Source organism: Rhopalosiphum maidis, chromosome 1, assembly GCF_003676215.2.
Source record: "Rhopalosiphum maidis isolate BTI-1 chromosome 1, ASM367621v3, whole genome shotgun sequence".
Classification (NCBI taxonomy): domain Eukaryota; kingdom Metazoa; phylum Arthropoda; class Insecta; order Hemiptera; family Aphididae; genus Rhopalosiphum; species Rhopalosiphum maidis.
In genome coordinates, this window is record NC_040877.1 from 87,334,291 (window position 1) to 87,356,862 (window position 22,572).

Sequence of the window (22,572 nt, forward strand, 5' to 3'; positions counted from 1 at the left end):
GAACTGTAGTCATTTCGGAAAACCAACCGGGCGCGCTCGCGTTATCTACACTCACGTGCATACATTATACACAGTCGTGTGCGTATAAGAAACACTAGTAGACATCCTCGAGGACGACGGTGTTTCGTCGTTTTTCAGCACGCCGCTCCGTCCCGCACCGCCGTACACCGGCGAGCGCAGTCGGAAATCTCGTATTTACTTTACTCGCGCCCCGCGACACATATATCAACTAGATTTTTCCGCGACGCGTTCGGCGCGGGACGACAAAAGACGATTTATTGCAGCCAACACCTGGATTAATAGGTTTTCCCGGATACTGCAGGACGGTAAAACAAAATAATAAGAATACGAAAAAAAAAAGGCGAGATAATTCTACGTTTTTTCATCGGCTCATCCTTTCCGCCTCTCGCGCGCGTATACATCTTACACGCCATAATATAAACAGTATAATATATAAACTACGCGTTGCATCATATAATACGTACTACACGTCGAAAATTGTCGATGTATATACGCGGAGGCTCATCCGCTGGTCACACACGCGTTAACTTATTCAGAACGATTTATCACGGTCGAGTGTGCGTGAAATAAACTAACGCGCCACCGGAGGGGGGAGGAGGAGGACGCGTAGTCGTTTTTGAATTATTACGTAGTTATTTACTTTATTGCGTTACGGTCATATACGACGTACGCACGTTAAACGAGCGCTAGAAGAGAGTGCTAGAAATCCGCGCGAATATTCCCGGTTGTACCGCGTGCAGGACGATTCGGATTTTTACGACTTATCGTAGTAAGTACTACGACATACAGTCGTAACCACATAGGTTGACAAGGCGGGGAGGAGGCGCAATAACGAAAAAACACCGGTTCTCCGCACTTGAATAATTATGTTATTATATAAAATATTATACATCAATAAACCGACATTTGTCACAAAACATTTTAAAACCTATTTTACGTTATTGATTTCCAATCAAACGCGTTGGCGATATTCTTTTATTTTAAGACGAAACATAAAAATCGTATTAATTACAAATAATGACATCTGTATAACATATACACACTGCGACGACTAGTCTGAGCCGCCGTCGCCGTGTCAATCTATCTGGCGACGACTGTGCAGCTCGTTTTATGGACGTACGACGCGTCCCGCGACGGTCGAAAAGTCGTCGTGAAATTTCGTTTTCGGGCAAAACTCCGATTTTCCAAAATTCGACGGAAGTCCGCCCCGGAACGGGGCAAACTGGCGGCCAAGCGCGACGGGACTGTATTAATAATCATATAATCGTCCGCGCGCGGGCGGAAGAGGGTAAATCACACATATTTTTATGTAAATTACACATTTGTAAATCTACAACTCGTGTAGACGCGCTGCGTTGTCGGTGATGATTTGTACGCGCGAAATCCGCACGAACGGCAGACGGGAGCGCGCGCCAGATGATCGTTAAAAGCGCGAGCACCGTCGGCCCACACGCAATACATATAATATAATGATATTATTATTCGAGTACCATATATATATATATCTCGGATAAAGGGCGCGGGCGGCCGTGCACTTAGTCAGGACGATGTTAATGAAATTTTACAAAGATCTAATAAGACTCTATCGTGCAGTCGCGGGCGCGTCCTCCACCGTCGTCGTATCCGCCGTTATCCGCGTTTAATGCGCTTAATCTTTTAGGGTTCTGGGCCGCGCTGAACGTACGGCGAGTGAATAATACGAACGATTTATATATATATATATATATATATACATACGCAGACTATCGTATTACTCTACATATTGTACGATAATACGTTATACGGGCGCGAACCTAAGTTCCTGCACTGTACCTACGTTATGCCGACGAGTAAAGGCCGTACCGCCGTTCAACAAAGGCAGACGCGCATACGCCTTCTCGCACCGCGGATATAAAAACGAGGTATGAGCCGCGCGAAGGCGCGAAGAAGTCACCGTCCGTATTACGCGGTGTTCGAGGAATGAAATGCGAGTGGAAATTCTTACACCGCTTATGATGATATTATTATATGCAGCGTATTATCCACATATTATATTTTATTGGATAAAATAACGTTAATAACGTAAAAGGTCACGTCGAACGTCTATATGATATTTGCTGCTTTCCGTGAAATGTATTGAAAAAAAAAAATTACAGGAAAAATCACTTCCCTCGGAAACTGCAGAAAGTAGAATAATAACCGTTGTGAGAAATATCGTTCTAAACAATATAATAATATTGTAAATTACTTGATATAATCGATAAACCGTCGTGGAAATGATACAATGTATTATGTCTACATTGTAAACATCAATACTTGACGAGAATCACTAATAATGTTAGGTTTATTTGATTCTATTCGAACAGAACAAGCCGTTGTTAGGTATCATCTCGTAGAAGTTCATACTATTTATGAGGCGTTGCAAAAAAATTAACAAATTTAATTTTTAAGTATTGTATTGTCATAATCGTTTTAAATATTAAATGGAGAAAAACGTTGTGTAAATGATGTTTAATGTATTTAGTAAAAACAAAAAAAATAAAATTTATACATTTATAAAATAACATTGTAAAACTAATACATTCAGCGCTCTGCTCGGAATCGAATATTATGATGTAATGTCCCTCGACCCGTTATGAGAAACCGCGCTGGTTGCGTACACATAAACGATGTTAATCCGTAAACTGTACGTCACACTTAATAATATATGTCATATATATATATATATGTACACGTATAACTATTTGTAGAAAAACACGCCTAATATCTCACCTATACAATATATTACACTCGAATGGAAACTGATGAAACGGATGGCTTGTCTAAGCCTGTGTAGGAATTCCTATACACATTCAAGATTCCTGGTGCAGAGACGGTTTTAAAATTATGTTTGTGCGTGTATTTCTTGTTTAAAGACACTTTTTAATGACAAATATGTTGAAATCATCAATGTCGTAAGAATTGTATTATACTAAAATAGATTCGGTTTGTACATTGAGGTGTTCTGTGCAAAACCAATTTTCGAAGAAAACGATTTGTTTTTATTTTTTCAATTTAAAATAATTACTTCTTACAGTAATTAAGAAATATCGAAAATATATTAGTCATAATTATTTTAAGAAACATTTGAATTTTAAATGTAAACGAAATTTGTCAAGATTGTGAATTATTTTGTAAACACAACATAATACGTTAACGACCGTCTACACTCGGAATCGTTCCTTATCGTAGATATACAATAATTTATCATCAGTACATCCATTACAGTGACCTACTAAATTACAAGGTACACTTGACATCCACGATTAAGCAGAGCAGTTACATATTTGTTCGTTCTTTTCTTAATAATTTGATCATACAATTGCCACGTGTATAGGGTTAAGTTATTTTCCTGCTAAAAACCGTACCGATGTTTAGCTGTAATTGTCATGATCTTATTTGCGTTTTACATATTTTTTCCTTTTTATTTTTACTGACTTCAAAAAACACGTTGATACTATTTAACGTCGTGTATTCAGATACTTGGAAAAATAACTATACTCATTACTCACGAATGGAAATACTGTGAAAACGATTTGAAGCGTTTCATTTGAAATATTTTATTAACGTGTTATAGTTATAATAATTATGCAAGACTATTACTTGCATCGTTAATATTAGTTTTGTTAAATACTAGGTAATATCGTTTTCCTGCAAAACGGGAATAATTTCAATAATGTTATACTTGATAATATACCACATATTTTTTTTGTCAGTCAGCCATTTTCCATGTAATATCCCTGCGGTTTGTATGTATGACCAGCCAGAACTCAAAAGATGAAAGCCAGTACATTATATCGGTGAAAAATTCTGTATGTGATAGGTGATTTATAAAGCATTAACATTTAACATAAAGTATGATTGGCACTTGACAGTTTCACTATTAGGAGAACACAAATAATTATGTCATTAGCTTGTTGGCATAGTCGTGACGCATTTTCCAACAAATTAATTATTTGTTGAATTTAAATTTTGTAATTTTTTATGGAATCGTATAATGTAGACGGTACTCTAAGTAAAATCCAGAATAAAAAAAATCTCACCTGTTTTAGGTGAAAATTCTTGCGTGTTATCACTGTTATTCTATTCAAATTCTTAAGTCGCTAACCGTGTTTATACATTCTCAAAGGATTGTAATGCTTATAATTAACCTTAGTTTGCACCGACCTGGATGGAAGTAACATTTTAAGTGGTCAAGGTAGAAGATTTGTTTTCTCAATCTATCACTTGCGTAACATACAGCTAGATGAATTGTGGTCTGCATTTCCATGAATATTATTCCCAAGTTGAGTTTAAGGTGTTTATAATATATAGAAAATAATTATAACTAAAAAAATCTGACTCTATTGGATGGCTGATGGTTTTTTTTTTTTACATACATTTTATACAAAGGTCAAAGACCATAGACAATATTCCACGCATGTATGATAAAAAAATAAACTTTTGAAAGAATATAATGTAACGAAAGATATTAGAACTCAAAAAGAGTATCACAAATGCAAGAAATTGCAGAGCGCGATACACTATAATATAATATTATTATAATATAAAATATGTCATGTAAAACAAGCCGTGAAAACAAATCTACTACCGTTAAACAAATCTTAAAAATCTAGTTGTGTAGATATAGTTATAGTGCGGAAAATAAAAAAAATGATTTTTATATAATCATATGTTATTTGTTTCCGGGTATATATTTGTTCGGAATTCAACTATGCCTGAATGCGTGACGTATGAATAATATTTGAATAAGAGTGCGTTACTTTTAAATTCCCTTGACAGATCCGCATACAAAACCATCTACCACTATAAAACCATTCTAAAAGTAACCGGAAACGATTACTTTGTTTACTACGAGTTGACTTAAACTTTTCCGTTATCAGTTGCAGAATTACATTCTAGAGCCAAAATTCAAAAAATAATCGTATATAAAAATAAATAACATCAATTGTAAATCTTGTGCGCTAAGTACACAAATCATCAGTGCGATTTCGCTACATTTCTGCATCTACACGAAATGAAGCTAAAATCAAGAATCTAAAATTTACTATAACTTCAACTACAAACAATTTTACTAGATAAATACCATACAATAAAAATTGTACATAATCTGCTATTATTGTTATTAAGAATTATTAATTTTTTTTATATTTTGTTTGTATAGATCGAAATCTGATTTAATGTATAAATATATAGATTTCACAATTTATTTTATATTATGTTTATTTGTAAAATGTTTTTAATTGAATGTTATCAATATAATATATACTAAAACGGTTTAAAACGTACAACTTCAAACTAGGATAATTATAACCTAGAGGTTAGAGATGGAGTCACTCAAGTATTATAAAATATGATTTTATGAGTTTATTTTAATCATAAACATAAGCAATTTTATAAAGCATGATTTACCTAGTATTTAATTTTATGAATTTAAAGATCGGCTGGTGCATCTAGTAAGACGGAAATTGAGTTAAATTATAAATACAAGATTTATTGGAGTGTATGGCGTCTCATATTCATAAAATAATGATATTATATTATATAAGTATACAAAAAATAACCTACAACAAGCGTTAGTCACTACATAAAGTAAAATATGTTCGTTAATAAACTTGTTATGCATAAATAGTTATGTTACATCATATACTGATCATAATAATTATGATAGAATTGTCAACACAATTGAATTGAAAACCACGTTTCACAATAGAGTTGAAAAATCTTTATAAATTATAATAATATATTGTGCATTGTATGCAAGAATTGAAAAAAAAATAAGTTGGTTATAACTTTTCAGTAATCTAAGAGAGTCACCAGAAATGGGACAAACTTAACGATAAAGACAACAATCTGTATAGTTTTGATTCTTAATTATTAACGTTAAATACTGTGGCGTGACTTCAGAAATGCATGTTAAATAGCTTCTACCAATCGTAATAACAATCATAAAAAAAAAAAAAAAAAAACAACGGGGTGAGAATATACATCTTTGTGTCTCGTAGCATAAATAATATGGCAATAACAACAATACTATGACGGGTTTGAATAATAACATTAGCCTGTATATATACACCATAACGATGGTTTTAGTTATGAAATTAATGCTGTACATAATCAAATTTAACCACTGTCACGTTTCTTTTTATACAGCACAACCGTGGTTTCGAATGGGGTGAAAATAAGTATAACGATAATAATAATAATGAATCCGCGCAGTCAAACGTGATCGTCGACGTTCACTGTTGTTGTTGCTTTTCTCCCGACAAATTTTTTCCGAACTCGAGTGGCCGTCTGTCCGAATGTAGGCGTTTTATCGAATAAGACTATAAATATAGTTCTGAGCATAAAACAACATGCGCTAAAAACAAGTGCGCATTATTGAAAGTCATAATATTCAGACATGTATTTTAATGTAATTATTGTTAACTGCTTTCGAGCACCTTGTGCGTGGGAGTAGTGTTCAACGTCCATAATTTTTAACGAGATAAAAACGTTAAGATACATTATATATGTGTGTTTGTGTGTGTGTGTGTATAGTGCACTTCAACAGACCGGATACCTCTAAAACCACATTTATTTTAATTAAATTTTAGAAATTTAGCTGTTTGTAGAATAATAATTTGAAATCGATTGTTTTTTATGAAAGGCGTCTGGTCTAAATTAACGTTCTCCTTTGTTTATTTGTGTTTTTTTTTTTTATTTTATCATTGTTATTAAAATGCCCTTTTTCTAATTATAAACGCTACACTATACAGTGTTAGCAATTTGATCGAGAACCTAATATGTTTTTTTCAAATGTATAACGGCACTCTTAATAATATCGGGGTACTCGTATTTATAAATATTTTCTTTTTTTTAAATACTTTTCCTGTGTTTGTTCATATTTTTTTAAAACGTCGATCCCTTTTTGTACCGTAGTTGTAGCATTATTATTACGGCAGTCGACAATTCATTTTATCTCTCCGCTACACGCATACGAGAGCGGAGACTTAAAATAATAATTACGGCTAGTAATCTATTGAATGTTCATAACGTTAACGTTTTCAGAAAATAATATGTACCATTGTGCAGTGTATGTAAAATGAAATCAAGTATTAACTATTTTAATAAATAATTATCTTTAGTTTATAGGTTTAACCTAGATAGTTATTAAAAAAAAAAAAAAAAAAAAATGCAAACCTAATCAAAATGTACAATTTATACGGATGAATCGTAAAATATTATGATCAGTTTTAAGACTTTTTACATAGGATTGTTTCAAACTATATAATATAATGATATACAGGGTGATTCTTTTATCAAACAACACTCATTATTTTAAAAAGTTTTAATGTTTTTGAAAATATTTTTTTACATAGTTTCAAATTGTTAAAAAACAATGTTTTTATTAAAAAATTATTTTTTTAAATATTTTTTTTAAGCTTTTTACTTTTTTGAATGGCAATATAGATTTTTAATTTCATATTCCAAAACAGAATAATGTTTTGAGTATTTTGATACATAAAATTCGAATTTAGGGTGAGTAGTTTATGAGTTATACGTATTTAAATTTTAGTTGTGCGGAGTGGACACTACTCCACGGGGTTACCCCGCAAAATGTTTGTCAACTACTCCGCTTGTTAAAAATTTAAATAAGTATAACTCATAAACTACTCACCCTAAATTTGAATTTTATGTGTCAAAATACTCAAAAAAATATTCTGCTTTGGAGCATAAAATTAAAACACTATGTTGTCATTCAACAAAGTAAAAAACTTATAATAAATATTTTCAAAAACATTAATACTTTTTGAAATAATGAGTATTGTTTGATAAAAGAATCATCCTGTATAAAATATTTTCTTATATTTTTTTCAATGCACATATACTATACATTTTAAGTATTTTGTATTATATATTTTATTTTTCTAATCAAATACCTACGATTCAATTACTTACGATACAGATTATTATTAATTTATTTTATTTTAATTAAAATACCAATATTCTGGAATCCTTACATTAAAGCTAAAATGGTCTTCATACAACCGCTTTGTTTGTTTTCTAATGGTATGACAATAATGATAATAATAATAATGCATTCCATTTAATATATCGAAATCACAATAATTGGTGTAATTTTAAACAGATAAATTTAGCTGGGTACCGTGTTATAAAATATAATAATAATATGCGTACGTTTTATTTAAACAAAAAAAAAATTGTATTATTTCGATTCTTTCAAGTTTTCTAAAAATTTCTTCTCATATTTTCCCTCTGGGTCAAAAAATTTGGAAAGTTGTTCATACTCATTGGGACGACGAGCTTTAATCGCGTCGATTGCTTTTTTCATCATGTTCTTTTGCTCTTTGGTGCACGACGAGCAACTATCTTTGACTAACATAGGTACTATTTCTGAAAAAAAAAAAACGCAAAAATGGGCTATAAAATATGATCATTCTTTCAGAAACAGCAAAAAGATATAAGATATAAGTTTGAAAAAACCACGATATACAATCCTCCCAAAAGAACTAATATGTTAATATGAAACACAATATTGACTAAGAATATTAATATACATGATTTTCAACGCTCTAAGTATAGAGCTTATCAATACGTGAAAAAAATATTTAATTCCAATAACAGCACAGGCTTTAATAATATTCTAATATTTTGATTATGACAAAAAATAATGCAAAAATAACTATTTTAGTATACTCGAGTTTTATACTATAATAAAGGTAAATATTATAAATAAAATAAAGAAATAATCGATAAAGTATTTATATCACAGATGTGCCAATTCATAGTTATATGAATTTTAATTGTTTGCGCTTAAATTAAATCTGTTAATTGATAAAATTGTATATAAAAAAAAACCAGAAACATCAAAGACACAAAAAAACTGTCAAAAATTACAATTTTTTTCATCAATTATTTGTTATTATATACATCACGTCTCTTGATTCATGTATATTTTTTTAATATACGTTTAACTTAATTATTATAATATGTATTTTAATAATTTCAAAATGTATTATACAATTTTACTTTGGCACATGATGGATATTAATTATTCATTCTTAGGTACAGTTCATATTTTAAGCAGACAAAAAAAAGGAATTATGTCATATACTTGCCTATAAACGACTAAATTATATTAAACTACTTAACTATTGCAGATGGAACCTTTTTTAGTAGTTAACGGGTGTTAATTCGAAAGAATAACATGTAAAAAAAAAAATCGATAATAAAGTCACACAAATGTATTGTACTAGCTGAATAACCCGGCTTTGCTCGTGTATTAAATAATCGATTCTTATATAAATGGGTTTTTTATTATAATTAAACTTTTTAAAGCCTAGTCGCGTATTTTTTATAATTTAACTTAATTCATGATATTTATAACTGAAATGACAAATAAAATTAATAAGAATGATTTACTCATAGACTCATTTAGTACACCCTTGTGAAAAAAATCGTTAAATTATTTAAATAACACTCTAAAAAACCGTAACCTTTAAATACAAACCCCCCTATCCCTCCCCTCGACCAAAAAAAAAAATGAAAAATCGAGCGATGTGGTGACACTCAGAAGAGTATTTGAAACACCTCTGTGAAAAAAAAATTGGAAAAAAATTAAATATTGTCGTCACAAAATTGGAACATAAAGAACGCCTGTTCTTCTTATATATAAATATATATATATATATATATATATAGCTGAATTACCAGACTTTGCCCGTGTGTAGTTTTTGCTTTCTCAAAATCAAATGCTTAAACCAACACACATTGATGTGTTTTAAAGACGAAAAAATTAATTTTATAATTTATATAATTCAGCATTGAGCTAGTCGGTGACAGATGTCTTACGCCTCTGAACAATTCATATCTACACGCCGATAAGATACACACACACAAAAAAGGGTCAGGTTACAGGTAGCCGGAAACCCTCGGGACGCCGTGCCGTACCGTATTCCCGTTATCCGCCGATTGCTATTGTTATTATTATATAAATATAGATATACGAATTACACGTACAAATTTATTTTCACCGATTTCAATCCTTTAAAATCAAAATTTTGAAAATCGGGTGACGTGGTGACACTCAGACAGGTATTTAGAACAACTCTGTGAAAAAAAATTGGATAAAAGTTAAATAGCATCGTCACAAAATGGGTACATAAAAATGGCCTGTTCTTTTATATATATAAGGATTATTCATTGTTGTCGTAACTTTATATGAATGCCAATAATAAAGAATTATTTTATTTTATATCATAATATATAATTAATAGTTAAAATTATTATTATATTATTATTATCCAATATTCATATGACCAAAAATCCCTTAAGACGTATTATATAGCTTCCCATTTATTTTCTCTATTCAAAAGTTATAAGCTATATAACGGTAAAGAATATAATGATTTCCAGATTAGGACGTTTCGCGTTAATCTTTATCAGGATTCGAGTTCAAAAGTTAGGTATAATTTGTATAACATAACTTTATAATTCATATTACCTTTTTACGGTGTCTTCCGCTTTCATTATATCTGCTGTTTATTTAACAGTGAGACTTTGAATGTTTAAAATTGTTTAAAATATTAAATAAATAAAAAAAAAGGTTGATCAGTTGTATACATTATATTCAATTTAAATGTTATTGTTAAAATGATTAACAATTATTGCAGATTTGTTTGATTAAACTGTTGTTATACAATTTCAATTGTTTGTTTATTATTTATTTATTTTTTTGTTTTTATTTGTTTGTACTGTTGATATAATAAATTCAGATAATAGTTGTTAGCGGACAAAGCGATTTCACCAATATAGGCATCGATTCCACCAATACTATAATGGTATACGTCATAGTAGGTATACAGTCGGAATTATTTATTTATTTATTTTTTTTTATCTTTATGTAGTTTAAGTCCATTTTTAAATGGAATGTTAGCAAATTTTGAATATTTAAATAAAAAATACACTATAATTTATCCTTATGGTGCGTAAACTATAGCTCTTTTCCATAATTATTTCTGATAAATGATTATCGAAAATTCCCGTAAATTTCAGGAATTGCACATCCTTATTATGCAATAATGTAGTGTTTTTTTTTAATAATTTTATTTAATGCGTTCATTTTATTACAATGTTTTGAATAGAGTTAAAATAGAAAGAAAAAACATTTTCGACGAGTAAGTAATCAATCGAATTGTGTTTCCGTTGAAAATTACACGGTATAAATATTATGTTTATTCTGAATGCAAACACGTTTCCGTGACAAATTATTCACTAGTTTCAAAAAATAATAACTGCAAAAAGGATGCGAACACAGTCTTCATGAATTAAACGTGTGTAGTTTTAATACCACAGCTGAACAAGCTTTGCATACTTATATAATCTCCTTTACTATATTATTATGTATAAACATAACGTATTATAAAGTACATAAAACCGACGACAGTTTAATTTTTGATTACTTTTGTCGTGTCAAAAATAAAAAATAAAAATTATATCGGAGACACAAAGTATTATAAATTATTATGATAATTAACTGAATCTTTATTTAGTGATAAATATTTATCTTAACGTTATTATTGTCGTTAATACTTGTACAGTTTTAACAATGATCATATTATATTTTGAATTATAATTTAAAACTATATACACTAATTTTTCAACTCAGTTCTATTAACTAGTTTCTTTGCTTTTAAAGTGCGTTTTAAATATGATAAAGGAAGCCTTTAAAGTAAACACGATAATAAAGCATTATAACACGAAAATCCATTTAGCTGTATACCCCCCTTGAGCTAAATATAGTATTCATATCAAGTGATAAATTGTAACTGATATTTATGTAAATTGTAATAATAGTATAAATACTTTGCCGACGTGATACACGAACGATTTTGGTAATCAATCATAGTAACTACTGAGCGATTTAAAGTTTTTAATCATGTGAACTTTTAATAATCGACTGTGTCGAATTTAGAACGTCTATTGGAGTTTTGTTTTCGTGTTAATACAAGAGTTACGTTTAGCATAAAGATCAGTAAGAAATAGTGTACAAGTAGTATAAAAGTAAGATCCCGTTCGGGTCGTTAGCCAATAACAAGTGAAATGTCTTTGCTTATTCATTCGAGTACACCCAAAACTTCTCATAGGTTGTGAATTAGATCTTACGAAATTGTCAGTATACTTCTTGTTCGTGGTGTATCTAAATATTCCGTTCTGAATAATAACAGTTTCAGACTGAAATAATCTAAATATTAACAAATTAACTATTTTTATGAAAACTAGTTTCATACCCAAATTAAAATATAATATTATCGTCGACTATCGTTATCATTAATTGGTTTTAACATAATGCCTTCAAAATATAGAACACCTCGCTCGGTTTACACATCATGTAAATTAGCTCAAAGTTGGATTCACATAAAATGGTAGGCTCAGAACTCAAAAGTGCTATCTCAAAATACAAAATTGTTTAACAAAGCAATTTTAAACTTTAAACTATAATATTTTTTTAATGAATTATTAGATATTACAATTATTAACAAAATTATAACGAATTAATCCCTGAAAATTGATTTTCGTTCTAAAAAAAAACGTTATTTCAAAAAATAAAAAAAGACTCAAGTAAAAATTGTCAATTAATATATATTTTTAACTGAGACATTTTTCAAATGTATATTTTTACAATGAAGATATCAACATCAATATAATAAATAGTATGTCATCACAATTATTTTAAAATGATAATAAAATTTATAATTTATATAATGTAAGCCAAGTAAATATTACTTGCTTGTGGGTATCAATCGAGTAGCACATTCGAATAGGGGAGACGACGTAGTGTTCGCTCTCGACCCTTGATCTTTATTTTTAAATTGGTACCAAACTATATTGACATAATGGCTTCACGGTAACTTGATTTATTAAATGTTACTAAAATATGGCGTTTTATTTTGATATCTTTTAATTATCTTGTCAATACGAGTATACATCGAATTAAAATGATATCATGTTTATGGCAAGTCGGCAAACTATAGTGATTAAAATGTCTGTACATTGATATAGCTATTTGCTATACTTAAAAATTGCATTGCTTTATTTTTAAAAATCGTATGTTTAGCACAGTCTGTCTATTAAATACTCAAAACCTTTAATACGAAACATCATATTATCGAAACATAATAATAATATGTTGTTTATTAAAGACATGGCATCAATACGTGTATTCCTCCTATAATATGGTAGTGAAGTCGTCGTACTTTAATTAATTTCTGGTTCAAACTATATAATATACACTCTTACTTTTCATTTCTCTGAAGTGGGCCGTGCACGGTCCTTCGTCCAGAAAACATTTGACGTTGTTCGACATCAACCTAGTGTTGTTCAGCATTTGGTCTATGTTGATTTTCTCCATTATAGACATGTATCTTTTGATCTCCTCCCGGATGACCGGATGCGGGTCGTCGTCCTTGTCCACAGTCTTTACAGCATCTTCTCCTTCGGTCACAGAGATCGACACGCCTACCATGGTCGTGAGCATCAACACGGAAATTAACTGTTTTGAGTACATTTTGTTATTGTTTTGGTGTATTATTTTTTCGCGTGGACTACGTTTACCAGTGTAGAAGACACTCGGATGAGGTTTAAACACTCAGTAAAATCGCTGTATCAACACGCGCTCATATTTATACAAATCTTTTACGCACCTGTCAAATTGTCGAGGTCGATTGTTGATCATCTGGCCCGGGTAATAGTAGAAAATTACTCCAATTAAAATCCTCCTGTTTGCGTCGTCAATCGCAAAGTCTGATATGAATCTTGCGACCTCGAGCATATAGATAACAATATTACACAGGTATATATATAATTTATAATGTGCATACCATCAGACACGAAATCACATTAAATTATTTTAATTGTAAGTTTTAATTTATTGTCATTATAACACACATTCATTAGATACACGAAATGACTGCACAATACATTTTTCATCGTCCAAAAGCATAATATACTGTATTATATGAAATGTCTGTATTTTGGTGAGTTGAATCAATGGCGAATAATAACAAAAATTGTTATCGCCGTTGGACATGTAGTGTCGATCGTATTACGATTATAAATAATAAATATCCAAAGTAGGTAGTAATTATTAGTGTTCTTAGTGATTTTTTTTTACAATACAAACAATACTCTTCGAATTGTTTATTTTTCTTATTAAAAAATTACATTTCTACGTTACTGAATACGAAGTACGTGACTTTTTCTGTTTTATTACAACGAAAAAAAAATATAAAAATCGACTTAAAAAAAAAACACAATTTATAAACAAAGTCTTTAAAAACTTTATAATTATTTATATTTTGCGCACTTACTACAAAAACAAATTTGGAGAATTCAACCTTTTTTAATACAAACAAATCATAATTTATATAAACAATTCCTAGGAATTTTAATTTTTCCCAACTTAATTCTTAGTTAACGACTTAAAAGTAATTGCAGATAATTTTAATTTATTTTGATCAAATATAATATCTATATTTTCAACATAAAAGAAAAAAAAACTATGGCTTTAATTTACTTTTACGTTACATTTATTACATTTTTGTTTTTAATTTCTATTTCAATAGTTACCATGAAAATTATGTTTTTTTTTTCAATAATATTATTTATTGTATATATTGATAAATCAACATAATATTAAATTATTCACGAGGTTAACTTAGTTTAAATCAAGTTTCACAATTTATAAAATATACAATATATTTTATAACTATTTTATAAATTGTATACCTCATCTAAATCATTATATTATATAGGTATAATATAATATATAGTATAGCAGTTGTAAATATATATAGTTATTACTGGGAATTACCTCAGATCTTTATTTATATGATAACAGTGATTATTATAATTGTCGATTCAACTCAATGCGTGCAATTTTATTTTTCTAACCAATCGTACCTTAAAAATGTCCATTTCAAATAAACAAAGACATAATAAAATATCTTCAATGTATAATACACAATATACACACTACATTGTTAGGTAATACTATAATTTAATGTACAATTCGACTTACGATAATGTTTACGTTATTTTATAACAAATCGCTAACAAATATAGCAAATTAAACTTAATCTAAATAAATTAATATAAACAACATTCACACTGTTTCTCTATTTTCCTTTATATCTATTTTAATAACGTTACTGTTTTTACATTTGACTTAGGACTCAACTTGGATAAACGCTTAAACGTCTAATTCGGAATAACCATAGAAGTATCACGACGAGATTTGCTTTAAACGCCCGTCTCCGTAGAGTACCTACGTATCTTTCTGATAAACAAAAAATATTCCAAATTAAGAGTTAAAGTTCTTGTGTACAAAACATTACTCAAACCATTATGGGACTATGGTCTCCAATTATAGGGTACTGAAAAAGTTTCAAATACCAATAAAATACAACAGTTCCACCAGAATATTGCCCTTAGGAAAATAATAAATGTCCTGCCGTTCATAAAAAATTAGACATAACATAAAAATCTTTAAATGAAAATTGTGGTAGAAAAAGCCGTACGCTTCTATAAAAAATGTTCACAATCGTCTACGTACCAACCGAAAATACTAATAATAAAAAACCTTTCTAATTTACCATACCTGGAAACTCAAGGTGTCGTCTAGAAATAAACTGGCAGCAGGAGGACTTGTTACGAAATTAAAAAAAAAAAAAAAACGAATAATTAAAAAACAACTCCTAGTCAAGTGTCACTAATGGGTGTCTTCTTACTCCATATAATCGTGTAAATATTTCTTTCTTTCTATCATCATAGAAAATGATGAGTAATAACGGACTGCGACGATTGCGTATAGCTTCATACAAAATAAAAATAAATATTTTTATATTTTATAAAATTGTATTTTAATTGTTTATATTAAATTGCAACGTAGTGGTATAAATTATTTAATACAACAACACGAAGGGTGATAGAATACTAATGTAGTTAACTATAGGAACTAAATAATAAAGCAAAGAAAAAAGTCAAGAAATAAGACAATGAAAGTAATTAATGTATAATGTATTTATTCGTTTCGAAGAAAATAGTTTACGCAACATTGCATCTTAAAATAATATTATCGATTTATTTAGTTTGACAAAATATTTTTTTGAAATTTCCTGTTTATATATAATACTATATAATTTATATATAATGATGTTGTATACTTATATATTAATTAATCTATTGAATTTATAATACTTTTAAACTTTTTTTTAACAATAATACGTTCGAATTTTAATGAAATGATTTGAAATTAATTAACTAGATGAAGACAGTTTAAATTATTTGCAAATATACGCAATCTGTGAAGAAAAATTATTAATTTTTTTATTTGGAAAGATAATAAAGTATTGAAAATATTTAGTTTTTATTGATATTCTCGTTTAGATTTCGGTAATTCAAACTTTTTCGTGATAATATCTTCGATATTTTTTATAATGTAATAAAAAATACCTATAAATAATTATTTTTTATTTTCGTGGAACGAAAAACTTTATTTTTATTTTCATGAAACTGATTTATATTTTATTTGAAATATCTACCGAAATTTAATTTGAAGAATCCAATTGAGCATTTGAACTATACAAATATTATTTTGAATTATATAATATATTATTACAAATTGCCTATACAGTATACTATGTATACGTACTTATTTGTTTAACCTAAAGCGCGTATAAAAAAGATCTTTATTTCGTATTGAATTTTTGTTTGTTAACTATACGTATAGCAATATATTACAAACATTCAGCGGAGTTTCTGATACTCATTATTAGGACAACATTATTTTATTATTATTGAATACAAAGTGTTGTAAATTTGTTTTGAAAAATAAAGGTTTATAAACATTTAAAAAGATAGCCAAGTGACTATAACACTCTACTAAATATTAGGTATAGACAGGGTTACTGTTATGAGTATGTTAAATTAAATGATAATGTATTAATTTATCCGAACAGAGATGGATTGTTAACGTATATCTAAAAAATTGTATGATACATTTTATAATTTTGACTTCAAATGCATATAAAACAATGTATCTAATATTTTAAATATTTGTATACAAATAAATAAACTTTTGTTAAACTTATATTAAATTTTTTAAAATTTTAACCTAGCGTAAATTATTTACAGTTATTCATTTTGAGTTGCACGAAAAAAACAAAATCAGTTGGGTCAAAAATTGGAATTTTATAAAAATTCCTCTTTTTCCTATTTTTTAAAAATTTTTACATTTTACCCAAATTACTAACTAAATTCAATTTTCTATGTAGAAACACTCTCGTTTTAGAAAATTAAGGCATTTTTACTGTATCAAAGATGACAGGTACTAAAATAATAGACAGGAAAAAAACACATCACATCATTATAAAATCAATGCATTTATCACTCCGCTCAGAATCTAAAACAAACAAACAGCTTTCAAATAAGTAATTTGGGAATAGCGTTTATTAAATTTATTAGTAATAAAAAAAAAAAGTTTGAAATCCTTTGATAAATATTACGATATAATTAAAGAGTACATTTTCAATCCATCGATGTGTAATGTGATAAATTCAATTTTGTTTTAATTGTATAATGATCAATTAAATTTAGTTTTAAATTATTCTAATTTATTCTATTATTTCTTTTACTGGAATAACATAAAATATATACAAATAAATAATTGCCCTAAAACTAATTTCCGTCAGTTTGAGCGTCTCCGTTTCATTAGCTGATAATGTAATAAGCACGACGCCGTTTTGTGCTGCTCGAAATACCCTTCTATTATAATACTTGTTCATCGTTATCCAAATTAAATTTGGTAGTAGAAATTGATCGGTTAAAAATTTTGATTTTAATTATTTTTCACGTCGATAGGTTCATTTTTTTTTTTTTTTTTTACAGATAGTATACATAAGTATTGTGGATTTAAAAATATAGCTAATGATTTAGTTTAAAATTGAAACATTTAATATAATATTACAAATAACTCACTGCTGTACTACCACATATTGCGTTGCATTAACGCCATTTAATATTACCTCTACACGTATTATAATTGGTATAGTACCATATTAATTACATTTTATCACAAATAACTGCGTTTCTTTTTATGATCGGACGTCCGGTCGTTTGAATAGATTATCAGATATTTTAATATTATGCTTTAACACAATACAATTTATGTTATCAATTACCTACTACGCAATAGCATCCATTTATTCTATAATAGATGTTTATTTTGAATTTATCATTACTTTTGAATTATTCAGAGAACAGATGGTTATAAGCCTTCAAAACAAATGTTTATCAACTATATTATGTACTTATGCACAATAGTATTAACGTTCACATAAAACAATATTATTATAACCATTATAATAAAAATACCTATATGTAAGGGAAGTTGTATTTTTTTCGATAATTTATTTCTGATTTCATTATTATATATTATACGCATAAGTATACAATTTTTGTAAAATGTTAATCTATTCATTTTAGAATTATTATTATTTTACAATAATAATAGACGCATGATATAAGTGTACTTATAACGTTTTGATATCGAAATGGACGTTACAAAAATAAAAATAAATGGATAGATAAAAATTCACGACCTTCCGGAAAATGCCTTTGCACAGTAGATACTCGACAAAAATAATAAGCTAACAGTTAGATGGTTGGAAATAGGGTTGGCAGAAGAATAAAAATCGAATTACACAATATCCATCGCTAAATATCGAATACGGTGAATAGAAAATCGTATTATGACAAAAAAAAAAAATGTTTTTGTCGTATCACTGTTTAAAAAACCTAAGAATTCTCTGAAAATGTAATAGGGTAAATATACACATATAGGTAAATTACGTCCCATACAATGTTTAAGGTATTTGAACTTCATTTGTGGAATACTTTGTTGATGTGTTTCTTATTCTTTAAATTTTAAAAATTTTAATATATAAGAATTGGGTTAGCTATTAGCAATAATAAATATGAACGGTCGTTCATAAGCATAATATTTATTTTATCACTCGACATTAGTTTTCATTTTATTAATATGTATTTTATAATTATACAAGTGGATATCCTTGAATAGCTATTGTATTCAGTAATAATTGCACTATATTATAAGAATGTAGTGAAACCATTAGTTATTAATCACATAAATATGATTATTAATTTATAATAATATAAAGCTTTGGTAGAACGTTTTTAGAATACATTTTAGTGGATTTTTATTGTATTTTTTACATAGCTGAATGATCCAATTCTGAGTATAAATAATTCGATCGTTGTGATATTAATTTCATCTTATTTTTTTTTAAATTAGAGGTTTGTCCATATTCACTTTTCAATTTATTTAAATGAAATCATAATATTATAAGTGAAAATATACTTTAAAAAATAAATAACGGTCGATAACATCAAAAATATTACTAGAATATTTTAATTAAAATTTAACCACCATAAACATAATTATTATAATCATGTTTAATTTATTTTAAAAACTAAAAACGCGAAATGTTTTTGACTTTTAATTCAAGTGACCTCGACGTTTGCTTTGTATGAATCGCACATATTGCACGAATCTGTGTGTAAATGAACGTGCCATAAATAAAAAAAAATATATATAATACATCCGGGTTTGAATGTTTTTTTTTTCAAAATATTTTGGACATTACTCATTAAATTATTTTAAGTCGTGTGTGAAAGTAAAATTTGGAAGGTATTATACTCGAGCCCTTACTGTGCCGCATTAAAGTTGATATATGGCAAAAGAGAGAAGGTTTATTAATTTTTAAAATTGTTTCAAAAACAATAACATTTAACAAAAATAATGTAAGAAAATTAATTATATAGAATAGCATTGTCTAAAAAAAAAATGTGATTCGGTAAAATATTTCATAAATATATTTATTTCCAAGAAAAATAATTTATACATACATATATTTCGTTTATTTAAAAATATTTATTATTCTCTTTAATTGAAATCTATTCAACACGTCATGTATAATATATATTATATAAAATGTAAATTTCTAAAAAATTCAACTTGACGAGTTGTTAATAATACATAATAATTCGATTTGCGTAATATTTACCCGTGGGATTGTGTAAGGCGTAAAATGTTCTATTTTTACCAATCAATAATAATTGTAAAATGGATAATTTATCATTTAGTTTCTTTTTTTTACTTTACTGTCATCTAAAAAGCAGCAGTAATATATTGTATAGTAAAACAGATTTTTACTAATAAAAGTTGTAATGGATTCGATAAAATTCGTTTGTACACAGTTAACACGTAAAATCTATTTAATATGCAACGAAAATATATCATTTAACAAAATATTTCTGAAATTTCAACCGGATTAGTACAACATTTATAAAATTCTATAAAATGAATTATTTGTCTATAGTACAAATTATTTTTCGTTGTCCATACTAATATGAAAATGTCATTAAATACCTATCTGTTTAATATAATATATTTACTTAGATGTTTGTCGTACTTATAAATTATAATAAATAATTAATATATTGTGTCATATTATTTTAGTCCAATTTTCTTATTATATTCGCGTATTTCGCAAATACACTACTGTTTTAATTAAATACAAATTTAATCATTTCAATGCTTATATATTGTAATTTTAATTTATTATTATTTAATATTGTTGTAATTCCTGATACGAATTGGCAATCAACGGAACAGAGTACTTATATATTACATTATATATACACAGCAAATCATTCGACGTTTAGTAACATTTCATTTTTTGTTTTAATTATTATTTTATAATAAAAAACTTTTTATTAATTTCTTTTAATGCATGTTTACTTTTTATTTTATTTTTATAGTTTTTATTATCAACTAAATAATATTATTATTGCTTACCATATTGTAATGATGTACCTATCTCATTGTTTAACGCTATTGGATTTTTGATTTTTTTTGTTTTAATTTTTAAAGATATTGATTGATAACGCATGTTAAAAGTAGCACTCCGTATAAGGCCAAATATATATATATATATTATAATATATTGTATCTATATTTAAATGACAAGCAGAGACCTTCCGTAAGTTCGTGCATTTGCATATTCATTACTTTGCGATCGCATAATCCCGCGGGTTTAAATCCTCTTTAAAGCATTACCAATAAAATAGTAAATTTAATATCTCGTACTTTCTATACTCGAGGACTAAACAAACCGGCGGGCAAATTAAAACGCAATTCACAGAAAACTGAGAAGAAATACTCCATAAATCCGCAGACGTGTGATATCTTCTGTACACACGCTGCACATATTAAATATACGATTATTAAAACATTGAAGATATTTCGTTTTAAACGCGAGCGACGTGCGCAGGTTAATTACGTACGGTACATCATCGCGGGCATGTCAACCGCCGTAGACAGCGGAATAGACGATAAAAATCGATCGAAGCTGGTTTGAACGGTCTGCTGTCGTTTTCGGATTTCGCGACCCCGTCTGACAACGGTATAATAATCTCGCCGATCACACTAGGGCAACTACACTGCCGTCAAGTGGCTCGTGCTCGCGGTACAATGTTATCATCGTATCGAACAAGCACGTATCCAGGATCAATTTTCGGGGGGGGGGGTTGAACCCCTAAACTCCTCCACCCCCCCGTGTACGGGCCCGATATCGAATATTATATCATGTCGATACATCGATATTCGAGTACACACACACCGGTAATATTTCGTATTAATGAAATACATCATCGTTGCGCTCGGTAATCTGTCGATTATTTCTTAGAGATTAGCAGGAGAATAACCACACGCGCCGTGCCCTTCTCCCTCGTCGTTCCGTCCGCGCACTGCAGCATAATATTATTCTATTATTATTGTTGTTGTTATTTCCGTGGGTCCAATTAGTAGAATTAATCTTTTAAATTAGTGGAGCTTATTGAACGAGACTACGCGCGCGCGCTTACAATTTCAGTAATACGAATTCGTGATTTATAATCAAAATAACGTATTACACGTGTATTATTATTATTATTATTATTATTACATGTGCACGAGTGCGTGTGTTCAGAGTTTGCACATAAAACCCTCTTCGCGCGATCCGTATAACACATGCGATATTAGGCGGATTCTGCGCGTTTATAGCGATCCCGCGGCCGTAATGACACTAAACCCGCGCGTACAATACCGGACGCGTACTTTATAGTTTATGTAGTCACGTCGGCTGGTCCACGTACAGAATCGTCCGGCGCAAACGATTCGATTTGCGTATTATAATTTATCATTTTCAACGCGTCGTTAATAATTTAGTAATGCACTGCAACTCCGATGCCGGGCACGTGATTTAGTGGGTAGACTTACCGTCATGACGGTTCGTATATTGCTCGTTCAATTGTATATCAATATACGAATGTTCTTTACAGTCCGGTGAGGCGCAAAGGCTCGGTAGTCGGCTTTGCTCCAGTTCAAAGGATGACCGACACGTGTAGCCT

The 22,572-nt window shown here is 28.8% G+C and overlaps 2 protein-coding genes across 5 annotated transcripts in view; one reads left to right on the forward strand and one right to left on the reverse strand.

Annotated features, from left to right (window-relative positions):
• The window catches only part of LOC113557345 (lachesin-like), a 187,494-nt gene that overhangs the window by 24,256 nt on the left and 140,666 nt on the right, over window positions 1–22,572 (forward strand). The window lies entirely within an intron of this gene.
• Window positions 8,126–13,861, reverse strand: LOC113557347 (ejaculatory bulb-specific protein 3-like). Of its 2 annotated transcripts, XM_026962812.1 has the most exons (3): window positions 13,746–13,861; window positions 13,342–13,594; window positions 8,249–8,436 (listed from the first exon to the last, which is right to left on the reverse strand). In XM_026962812.1, exons 2-3 carry the CDS (start codon window positions 13,577–13,579, stop codon window positions 8,249–8,251), a joined length of 426 nt encoding a protein of 141 aa, XP_026818613.1. In that variant the 5' UTR covers window positions 13,580–13,594; window positions 13,746–13,861. The 2 variants fall into 2 exon arrangements, with proteins under 2 accessions (XP_026818612.1, XP_026818613.1); XM_026962811.1 differs by lacking the exon at window positions 13,746–13,861 and having other exon boundaries at window positions 8,126–8,436; window positions 13,342–13,609.